At 37.4% G+C, this 12,145-nt stretch overlaps 1 protein-coding gene across 3 annotated transcripts in view; it reads left to right on the forward strand.

Annotated features, from left to right (window-relative positions):
• Window positions 1–12,145, forward strand: part of TXNDC11 (thioredoxin domain containing 11) — a 115,843-nt gene that overhangs the window by 100,659 nt on the left and 3,039 nt on the right. For 2 of the 3 annotated variants that reach the window (XM_032779645.2, XM_032779646.2), the window contains one exon: window positions 2,195–2,275. In XM_032779645.2, the coding sequence (XP_032635536.2) occupies window positions 2,195–2,275 (81 nt within the window). Of the gene's footprint in view, window positions 1–2,194; window positions 2,276–11,917; window positions 12,110–12,145 lie in introns of those variants that run through there. The other variant, XM_032779647.2, reaches the window with a different exon arrangement.

Consider the following 12,145-nt stretch of genomic DNA (forward strand, 5'->3'; position numbering starts at 1 on the left):
CACTTGGGGCTGACAGCCAGACCTCTTCTAAAAAAAAAAAAAAAAAGGCGTGCAGCTCATGCCTCCCTTGACACATTCCTTTGCCTCCCTTGGAAGGCCTGCCCCATAGATTGAGAACCACTGATCTATACAATACTTCATCCAAGTTTTGCCATTCCCTCTTACTGATAATATTTAACCTGTTGCACCATACATAGCTTAGGCTAATAGTGGAGCAAGAACATCTTCAGTGGTCTGACAACCAGCTAGCTATATAGTTTTTTTTTAAGTAACTATAAGATGAATACAGTATTAGGAAAAAATCATTTTATTTAATTTAATTAATCTTATTTTAATGAGCTGTTTAAAACAGTCCTAAAACCTGCTTTTCTAAGTAAATTCAAAATTTCACTCTGTCTTGGCACCAGCTTCCCTTGAGCTTGGATTGCTGAATTTCAGTTTTATTGCAGGGCCTATTCTGTTTCTGTTCCCATCTTCTCTCTCATTCCCAAAGGTAGTGGAGTGGTTACTTGTGCTACTCTCCATATTCTTTTCCTTTCCTACACAGGAGTCAGATGGTTCTGATTAACTGTAACAGAATCCACCTCCTGGTTTAAGAGGAAGTACGACATAATATAAACATAATATACCACTAGTCTACATGCATTTTTTGTACTACTTCAACAATATCAGTTTTGAAACCATTATAGTTAAAACGGTACAAAAACTCCCCAAAGCTCAACCAGTAAATCATCATTGTAGCCTGGGCCAACACAGTTAAGACTTAAAAAACAGCACTGCTAATTTAAAGTCAACCTACTGTAATAATAAACAGCTATAGATTATTGACAATCTGTACCCATCTCTGTAAGATGGTGCTTTCCTTTTATAATGGATGAAACTCAAAAGTCTCAGTATTGTCCAGAGCACACTAAACTTGTGGTGTCCTGGAATAAGTGATAAATAGCTGTGTATAAACATACAGCTGCATGGATGCTTGCTGTGATGAGCCATATGAGGTGTTTCCTATTCTGAGGTCTGAAAATCTCTCTCTCATATTATTGTTTATAATGGGAAATCTGGTTTTCTGGGAATCAAGATAAAGGTTTTTTTAATTAATTGCCGTGTTATTAATTTACCAAATGTCTTTCCATATTTTTCCCAAGACAACATGTAGCTGACACCATACATCCTACACAGTTGCTAAACAAAATTTCTAATGATGGCTTTCTTTCCACTTACATTGTATAAATCAGGGGTTCTCGAACTTATTTGATTGCCCCCCCCTTCTTTGTTCCTGTAGTCATTTACACCTCCTCCAAAAGTACATATACTGCCAGCCAGCTCTGAAGGTAGGGGCAGAGTGGAGAGCAGTGGCTGCTGGCTGGGCACCCACCTCTGAAAGCAGCGCTGTGCCAGCAGCAGCACAGCAGTAACGGAGGCCATGTGAAAAATGATATTTGTCAATATCACTTTTCACAACAGACTTATCTCTCCATTGCCACACTTACTTCTGCGCTACTACTGCCACCCTGGGCTAACAGCCAGAGCCCCACTGCCTTCAGGTGACGGATTGGGGTTGAGGATGTGGAGGAAGAGTCTGAGCCTGGGTGTCGGGGCTCCAGCTGTCTCCTTTATCCCCACTCCTAGGTGTGCACAGCCCTTCTGCACGGCTGACAGTCAGATCTCTCTTCCCCCCACTGCCAAAAAAAAGCACACAGCTCCGGCCTCCTTTGTTACATTCCCACGCCTCACTTGGGAGTCCTGCCCCATAATTTGAGAACCGCTGGTATAAATGATTGAAATGGCAGCCAGTGGTTGCTGGATCAGCATATCTCAAAACAAGAGTTCTTCCCAGGACACATAGTAAGTGGCAATGATTAGTCCAGGTTTAATTCATTTACTGAATAAGAAAATTGTGAATATTTATACTAATTTCATTTTCTGGCAGGAAAATATCAGCTAGAGATCTGTGTTATGACATTTTGCTAAACTGGGATTAGTTGTCTTGAGTATTATGTGTAACTCTTCTAATTTGCCTTCACCATGTTTCTTATGTCAGAATACATTTAGGCATGTTTTCTCTTGTGACCTCTAATTCCCCTCCAAAATAAACAACAAAACAAAATGGATATTTCAGAAGCAAAAGTAATAGATGGAATGTTCAGCTGCATCTTTATCAGTTTATTTTTGCTTTTTGTTTCGTTTTTAACAGAATTGATGTCACTCGAAATGACCTTCCATGGGAATTTATGACGGATCGTCTCCCAACCATTTTGTTTTTCCCTTATAACAGGTAATGTCATTTCTTTCTCTTAAAGTATTTTTTTTTCTTCCATTTCTTGGAGTTTGAAAAATGAATCTGGTTACATGCCTAAGAGGAGAGGAAAGCCAAACAGCAATTCATTACGATGTATTCATCGTTACTACCAATGCACTTTCTAAAATAGACATGCGGACAAATGATGGTTTTCTGAAAGTGAATTAAATTATAGCCCAAGTGTTGTTGTTTTATAGTTTGTCAGTATTTGTATGTAAACAGCCATATGTTTTACTTACCTTATTTCCTCGTATAATTTCCCCTCTCATTTGGTTGTGCAGCAGTTCTTTTGTCAGAATTGACTAGTGAGTGAGAACTGGAGGGAAGGGAGTGACAGAAAAAGAGACATGGTTAAAAAAGAGACTGTGAGAGATGTCAGAGGATCACACAATGGGTTCTTGAAGTAAGAGGCCAGACTTCTTGCCAGTTTTCTATCAGAAAAAGTTAAAATAGGCCTGGGCTGAGGCAAAGGGTCAAGCTCTTTCCGAGTTAAACTAATCCATACGTCTTATCTCTTAATAAGCTAATTTAAAAAAATAAATAAACGAAATTAAAAACAGGCAAGAATTTAAAAGCTAACTGAAAATAGAAAGTTGTCTTGAATTTATATTAAAAATGCTAATAGGCAAAAGTTAAAAATAAAAGCAATAAAAGTCAAGGAGTTGGAAGTTAAAGGGAAACTCATTGTATCCTCTGGTCATAATGGTTTCCTCTGGCCTTAAAAAATCTGTGACTCTTTTACCCTACTCCTTGGTGTCAATGATTATATTGTAAGTTGTTTGGGGAAGTTTCTTATGTTTGTAAAGTGCATGGAACCTTCCTAAATAGTAACAGTTTAATGTCTGGTGGAATTAAAGGCTTCTCATTTCATCCAGACAGAGCCTGCTGAACCATCATTGGTTAAAATCTCCTTCAGCAAGGAACCATTGTTAAAACTGTTTTGAAATTGAACTGGTCTTTAAATATGAGATTGTCATGTTTGCATATGATGAGTCAAATGAGAAACAAGATTTTGCAAATATTAACCATATTCTTGTATTTTTTTTCTGCAGTGTTTGTTAAAGCTAAGTTTTATTTCAACCTATGAATATATCAAACACTGTGCTACAGGTCAAGGGAAAACCACATGTTAACCAAGTTACATCATGTAGTAATTTCCGGAGTAAACGATCAGTGGTTGGTGAAAGATTTTCTCATGCAAACTGCATTTAATATTTCACAAAACACTTTGATACAAGTGCAATATTTTTTCAAAGTTTTAAATAATGTTTTGGGGAAATATCAATTACTTCCTTTATCACCAAGATCTTTAATGTTACTGGTTCTGTTTCTCTTTTACCCGTAGCAATGAACAATCACACTGCATTGCTCTAACTTACATTGCAGAAAATGTTAGTATTGCAAAGCACCTTTTTTTTCAGTCTGACTCATTAGCAAATCATTGACCTTTCATACGGGAAGAGCTAACTTCTGAATTAAATGTAACACACCTTTGCTGCATGAAGAGTGGTACTTCTTGATTTAAAAATAAATCGTTAGTAGATTAAGACCTCCATAGCAGAATGATGATAAAATTTCCAAAGCAAAATGGCAGGAAGACTAGGAAATGTAAATATTGATAAGGGGAACTGCTTCTAAAAAAGACTAAAAATACTAGTCTATGGTGGTTTCATTTATCCAGATAGACAAAAAAAAAACCAAAAAAAAAAACCCCACAAATTGTAGAACCACCAAGAAATGAACAAGGAAAACAACATTTCAGGCAGTATTAGCATAATATAATATGATATACAGAATAATCTTGGGTTCTGTGAAAAAAGAGTGCCACACTTTTGTATGGTTTTTGAGGAAACAAGATGAAGAAAATGTGCTTGGTCATTTTTTTCAAGGTTTTCTTCTTATCTTAACTCTTCTGGGTTTGGAGGGATTTATGGTTTGGGTTATCACAAATAATAAACCTTCTTTTGCTTTTAGGAAACTTTATTCTCTTTCATCTTCAGAAATAAAGTTGGGAATTGCTCATTTTAGTGAATTTAGAAGCTCAGAAAAATATATATGTAAACTTCAGAATACACTGTAGATTAGTGAGATTTTTTTTTTTAAACAATGTGTGTATAGGCAGAGATCCTAAAGTTACCTTTAATTGCAATCAAAATTAAAATCAAATTTAAAGTTCTGCTTAGAAGAGTGTGTGTGTGTTGGGGGGGTGGTGTCTTTCACGGTAGCAATCAACCAGTTAAACTTCTGAGTTTGTCATATTATACAGAATTGTATGAAAATACAGGGGGTGCGGTTGGGGTTCTGTTACCATTTGAATGACTTTTTCAACAAACGGGGAAAAAAACCCAGAACTTTATGTTCCTAGAATTTGTTATGGCCATGAGTAGACTCCTATATGAAATTCACTGTGGACAATGGCAAGCAGCTTTAATGTACTGCTTCACTGTTCAGATACTGTAGAAATGGGCATTGCGGAAAAATTTTAAGTGGCCACTGTGTCACGAAAATATATGACATTGTTTCTGTAGATTTTTAAGCAAGTGCTTTAAACTCTGTTCCATGATCAAAAACTAAATATATACTGTACAGATCATATTCAGGAACTTTTTTGGGGGGAGTTGTTTGGTCATATTAGTTTATCACCAGTATTAATATTTTTCCAGACATTTGAAACACTTTGGGGGAAACTATTTTTGTATATTGGCTGAGATTTATTACAAGCCAATTAAAGTAGTTTTATTTCTGTTGATTTTGAAGACAAATCAATTAAACACTCGTTCATTCCTTTCCCAGCACTTTCCCAGCATAGTTTTGCAAACTTGTTTCTGAACAGGTCTCCTGTGTCTAAGTGGCTATAACAGAAAAAGACATTTTAAACAGATGTGCCATTTGGACTTTGATATATTTGGAGTCTGGGAGGACTAGTCTTACTAATCTGCTGCTATGTTTGCCTTCCTGCTCCCTCCCTCTCATTGTTTAATTGCTTGTCTTTCCTCTCTTTCTCTCTGCTCTGTTTTCTTCCTAGTGCTATTATCTGGTGTATATTTTTAAAAACCAATCTTAGATGGTTATTTTGGAGCCCATCACCATAATATCTAAGTAGTCCTTCATCTTTTAGGCTCATGGTTTAGTAAAACGTGACTTTTTCCCTCACTGTGTTTCTATAAACAACAGTTTAGCGTTTGTGATGTACAGTGATGGGTGTGTGTTTGTGTGTGTGTGTAAAGAAATGGTTGTGATGTAATAAATGGTCATTATTATAGATGAGTAAATTTAGTCTTTGTGTAGATTCCGTATTTCTGCCAAATCATGACAAGTTGCATTAAATTTGTGTGCTCTTGTAGTTAGCAATTGAGAAACACAAGACTACGAGTATAGAAGTGACTTGTCTGATCATGAGACATTTGTAGGGGAAAAGAACCTTATCCATGTCGTTACTTGTTTACTTTTTCAAGAATAGCTTAGCTTTGAACAGGAACTTCATTTGGCACAGGTTTTTGGACCGTTAGTAAAAGGGGATCATGTTGCTTTTCCTACCTGAAATGGAACAAACAGAAGCTGCCATAAATTAAATGAAGTAAACAAACAATGTAATGTAGTATGAATGTTCCGTACGTCAATAAATTAGAATATTTTCCAGGATTTCATAGACAGTATCTTTTGAGACAGCAGTGCGCTTAATAGGTCAACATAAGTACATACTCTTCCCTCTTCCCTATGTATAAACAACTAAAGCAGCCCAGAAAGCATTGTTTTAGATTTAGGCCTGGGCTACGCTAGCCGGGGGGGTGGAGGCGGGGAGGTTCGAACTAAGATACGCAACTTCAGCTATGCTATTCACATAGCTGAAGTCAAAGTATCTTAGTTTGACTTACCTGGCCATCCTCATGGCAGTGAGTTGACTGCCGTGGCTCCCCCGTCAACTCCACTTACTCTTCCTGCCGAGGTGGAGTATGGGCATCGATTCGCAGATCAATTTATTGCATCCAGACGAGATGCGATAAATTGATCCCTGATACATCAAACACTACCCGCCAATTCGGTGGGTAGTATAGATGTACCCTTAGATGATTTGGAAGGGTATTTGGAGTTGGTAATTGTGTCCGTTTTTACAGAAGTGATAGCAGTACCTTTGTGAGGCATTAGGTACTACAGTTAGATCTGTGAATAGGTGGAATATAGGGCATCCCATTCTGACCAGATTTTCTCATTTCCTCTCCAGCCAGGAAACAATCTAGTGTATTTTTCAACCCTCATCTCATTCTTTTCTTTCTGTAGCTTTTCTGCTCCAGTTTGGAGGTATGCCTTTTAGTCCTTTTGGGTAACCTCAGATATTGGTCACCTTTTTAATGGTGTTACTAATTGATCGAGAGTCAACTACCACTATGATATACTGATCTGGTTTTGTCCTCTTATCTTCATTGTTTTTCTCAGGTATTGTATTGGGAGACTGACATACATTCATCCTACTGCTTAGCTAATTGGCCTTATTGCTGCATAGAGGATATAGAGTTTTTGAGCTAAGAGTTCATGTCAGTTTTCTCTAGATTTCTTCTCTTAAGCAAGAGCCAAAAAGCATAAGCAGCTTTGCTAAGTAAGGGTCAAATTCTCAGTCCTTAATTGAACAAAATACTCACTGAAGTAGATAGGAGTCTTTGTAGATGACAGATTTTTGGCCATAATGAATTGTTTTGTGCTCCATCATCATGATTCTGAAGATTAATTTAGGCATGGAAACTGGCCTCTTTATTTTTATTTTTTTTTGGACAGCTATATCTTTGTCACCAACTTGCATGATCTTGGCGTTCAGGACAGTGAATTTTGTGTGCTTCACTGCTGAGTCTTTAAATAAGGAAAGCTGCAGCTTTTAGCTTCTGTATTTTATGGTAATATGACTTTTATCCTTAGTTCAGCAAAACTCCCATTAACTTCAGTGGGAACTTTGCTTGATTCACCAAGTCTAAGTATGATAATGTTTTTGCAGTTTGATTCTTTCATGGATTAGGCAGCTAAATAGAATTCAAAGAGTTTTTCACTGTTTTGTTTCACAGAACTATATAAGGATAATAGTCCTATCATTTAGTCATCTTTTAAACATCCACTTCTGTTGTTTTTATTTCCTAGTCTGAAAGGTATATTGTGCGGACTGATTCAATACCGGGACTGGGCTACAGTGTTGTATCTTTCTTCTTTCGGAATAGTCCATTTTGGGTGCATTCTGCATGTAATGCTTTTACCCATCTCACTTTGATTCACTCACAGCCAGGCTCTCCCTCTCAATACTTCCTCAGGGTGATCAATACAAGTTTATCCAATTTGATGGGTCACACTGTGTGCCTATTACATGCTGTAAAGCCTGTTACTGATTTGGCAAACAAAGGAACTTTGTAGAAGAGTGTGCAGCTGGTGCTTTACAACAAATCCCTGAATTTGGACTGAGGGATTATGATCACGGTTGAAGTTGCTGAATATATGAGTTGTTTCTCTATCCAGTGAAGTTCTGCAGCATAAGATAGGGAGTCCCATACCCAGTTCTCCTCAATAACTTCAACATTGTCTCAATAAATCTCAGATTTGTATCTAATAAACAAACAGGATTTTGCTGGTTAATATATAAAAGTGTTCCCCAGGCTTAATAGTTGTCTTAAGCACAGATATTCCTGATTAGAATTGTGGAAATATGACAGTTTCCCACTAATTTCCAGTAGGTGGTAACAAGTTTTTTTTTTATCTGGAAACTGCATAGTATGAAATCTAGTATAAGGGGGAAAGTACATTTTGGATTGGATGAAGTTTTTCCTTCATTACCTCACTTAGAGTTGAATTAAGGCAAACTTGTATAAAACCAGTTACCTCTATTCAGAAAAATCATTGTTCTATAGTAAGAGATATTTTATCTTCACCGTATTAAAGGTGAAAAAGCTTGAGGGGAGGGGAGGAAGGTGTATATTATTTTTCCATTCAAAAATGTTTCTTTAGATACTAAAACCCACAAATTACTTCAGCATTTGCATTTACCTACTATATAACCCTTTAAACTGGGTCTGTTTTGAACTGAACTGTGCCATTTTGTTAGGTACCTGCAATTTAAAAACCCACCCGAGGAAAATGCAGTATGGTTATGATTGTTGTTGAGCATTTGCAAGTGTGGTTTTCTATTAAAATGACATACAGGACTGAATACTGCATATTCTAGTAATCTGCTTAGGGCAAGGACAAGAGTAGGAGAGAATCTTTCTTTCCCTTCAGCTGAAGTGCAGTAACATTTACTTTTAAACAGAAGGTTTTCCCTGCTCATTAAGATGGTAGAATAGGGCCTTGCTGCATTTCATACACTTTCTTTTAAAACAGAAAGTTTGAGTGGTAGCTTCTGTGGCTGCAGAAAACTAAATAAATAAAGAAACTCTCTTTCTTCATTAATATTGCCCTCCCACAGGATTCTGGCCACGATCGTCAGTGCTTTGGACACCTAGATCTTAAAACTCAAATTCTTACAAAGCAGAAAAGAAAAATCTCAGATTTTCTTTAGAGAGACATTTAATCTGGTTCCTCCATTATAAAGTGAGGACTCAGTGTTTTATGACTGTTGTTGAACTGGTTTCTTAACACATCAAAGTAACTAAATTTTCTGCAGAAACCCCTTTCTCCTGCATTACCCTCTAAATAAGGGAAAACTTAATTCTTCCTGACATTTAACCCTTTTTCTTATGGCACCCTACATATTTGTTTAAGATACACCAGAAAAAGATTATTACACAATTGTTTTATGGTTGAAGGGCATTACACAACCATTTCCTTTACAAAAGCTCGGTTAGCATTTTGTTCCCTTTCATAAATCTGAAAGGGGGAGAGGCTGGCTACTTGTGACTTGTTCTAGAGTTAAGGAAATTCAAACGACTTTCAAAAAGCTTCCCTATTATTTACCTGTTTAGAACTTGACAAACTGCTCAACCAGGAGAAAATATGATTATTGTAAACTTAGGCCCAAATTCTGGTCCTCTACCCTCAAATGCAGGCAGATTCCCTAGATTTGGCTTGTATGCTTCTGTGGCCCAAGTTCTGCTCATTCATACCTGTGCTTTTATTCTAAGCCCCGAAAGGTGCTTAATGTTTCCTTTCAAGAATTTAAACAGGAAGGCACTTATGCTTTCATTCAAAAACAAAATGAGGCATTGAGGGAAGTGCAGAGATAAAAACAGCTCTTTCATGCTGGGTCATTTCCATTCTGAGCTCAACACACACACGAAATCAAGTTCTTCACTATGAGATAATCAAGAATAGGTTATGATTTTACAAGCTTTTCAGTGAACTTATTGAGGTTGCTTCTCAAGGTCGGCTCTTTCAGGGAAACCAGTCAGAAATAGTGCTACAGACCAGCTGTTTATCTGTACCTACCAGTGCTAAGCTTCAAGTTCTGTTTTTCTTGTAGAAGTCAGGCATAGGATAGTACTACAGGAAATTAGAGATGGAGCATCATCTCTGTGTTCCTTGGATTGGCTGTAGTACCACTACATGGGTGAATGTTGGGGAAAAATGTAAAAGCATCAAATTGAGCAATAAGTTTGAATAGTTTAAGCTGAGCAGCAATGCACACTGAAAAGGGGTAATTCTGATGCACTTAAAGAATCTCCATTTGTTACTGTGCCATGGGGCAGTATGTGTCTGCTATTTCACTCACCAGTTAAGTTTTTGCTTTGTTAGCATTCAGTCTTTCAGATTAAATACTGGTTTATACTTCATAGCAGGGTCTCAACCTAAGCCTGAGCTTTAGGAGCATGTTTACCTCTCTCATGGAATGGAAGAGGCAATGATTCATTTTTCTTCCCTAGGAATACGCACTTCAGAAACAAGGGTTGGAAGTTTTCTGGTAGCATGTATACTCTACTTATTGATTTGGCAAATGAACACTGCATCATAAAGTGTACTATAATGTTTTCCCTGGAACTGAGTTGTCAAATGGGTGTTTCTACAGCACGAAACTTTGACACAAACTACACAACTTCTGCTGGTTTGGAAGGAGGATTTTAATTTATTACCAATTATTATGCTTTTATTGAGCAGGCAGTTCTCAGTCAGAGTTTAGATTTGCTATAGTGCTGTATGTTTGTAAAGCACTAAGCCTTTGGAAATATTGAATCAGAAAAGCCTTGTCCTCTAGAAATAGCTCTATTTGCTATCTTAGATACAATGGCCTAATGTATAAATTCAGTTTCCAAAAAAAATCGCAAACACCAATTGTAAACTAAATGTCCAGGGGTGTGCCTTAGTTACAGTGAAACTAAAGGCTTTTTTTCCATCTTAGATTTTCACAAATGAAGGACCAAGGACTAGGTTTCACTACTTTGATAACATTGAGCTAGGAGGCTTATACCTCTGTCAGAATTGTTTAAGCAGAATGAAGGTTGCCTTTAGATGTAAGATATATTATCAGCTTGTAGGACACTAAGGCTTTTTTTTAACTGCACCTGCAAATTAAATGTCAACACTACTGCCCTTCCCCCTGTACATAAGTCACCTCTTCAGCCCCATTTCCTGAGAAGCATGTAGTATTTAAGCCCTACAGTTTACCTTCAGGGTTGTTAAAGTTGGGCTTTTCTGAACTAAAATGGGTAAGCAAAGAGCAAAAGCTAGTTCCAGAGCAGAGAAACATCATTTCTCCCCTCAAACAAGTCGAGGGATTCTTAGTAACCTTAGCCAATCAACTGAGGAGCTAGAGTACAGCAAATGAAGTAGCCCCTTTACTATAGGCAGGATTCCAATGACTAGAAAACAGATCTAATACTGTCTTGAATTATAGACATGTAATCTGCCTGCCACTGTAGTCCATGGACCAGTTATAAAATGCTCCAGCAATGGTTTGCTTGCTGAATGATCAGCCACACTGAATTAAGTGATGTCTGAGTGGTGTCGGTGGTGATAGATGTTAGATAAGTAGCTTTCAAATAAGTGGCCAATTCTGACAGAGTGGGGATAGATCTACTGTAATCCATTATAAGTTTGGGCCTCAACATTTTGAAGTAGTGATGGAAAAATTAGTTCCCATCCTGTTGTGTACAGTAAGTCTTAAATTTTGCTTGCAACACTACTGAATCTAAGCTTCCAGAATTGTACGCATGGTATTCTAGTGGTAGGAAGGGCAGGCTGCAGTTTGGGGGGCAGGGAGAGAGAGAGAAGCTGCTTTTGAAGAAATGCCTTTGAGGGAGTAGTAGTCTTGGACAAGACGTTTTGCATAGTGCATGTATCAAGTAAAACTTAGGACAAGTTTACTAGAGGAAAATGGGCATCAAGTCTGTTTTGAAAATCAGGTTTTTTTACAAAGAGATATTGTAAAGTCAAGCTCTGTCTTATGTATGTACTAAACTAGTTTTAGCCATCTTCCAACCTCCATTTGTTTTCACCGAATAGTAGGATGACAAAATAGAACCTATTGCTTGCTAAAATGACATCGGTTTCTGAAGTATTAGCTGTTAATGTAACTTTGCTCTAAAGCCATCAGTAGTGGTAGCAGACACTGACAGCTTTAGAATGCTTCTTGCTGAATGAAAGTAGTGTAGTGTATGGTTCAGAATACTTAGTGTAAACTTTTTTCTTCCCCTAATTTGTTAATGGATTCTTCAGTGGTATTGGCATGAGGATGAAGATCAGAACTATAACTGGCTTATCACTGTATTTCTGTTAAGATAAGTATCAGAGGGGTAGCCATGTTAGTCTGGATCTGTAAAAGCACCGAAGAGTCCTGTGGGACCTTATAGACTAACATGTTTTGGAGCATGAGCTTTGGTCCAGCCCGCTTATTGCTTACACACACACACACACTCTCTCTCTTTCCCTCTCCCCCCCCTCCCC

The sequence above is a fragment of the Chelonoidis abingdonii genome, chromosome 9 (genome assembly GCF_003597395.2).
Source record: "Chelonoidis abingdonii isolate Lonesome George chromosome 9, CheloAbing_2.0, whole genome shotgun sequence".
NCBI classification, from domain to species: domain Eukaryota; kingdom Metazoa; phylum Chordata; order Testudines; family Testudinidae; genus Chelonoidis; species Chelonoidis abingdonii.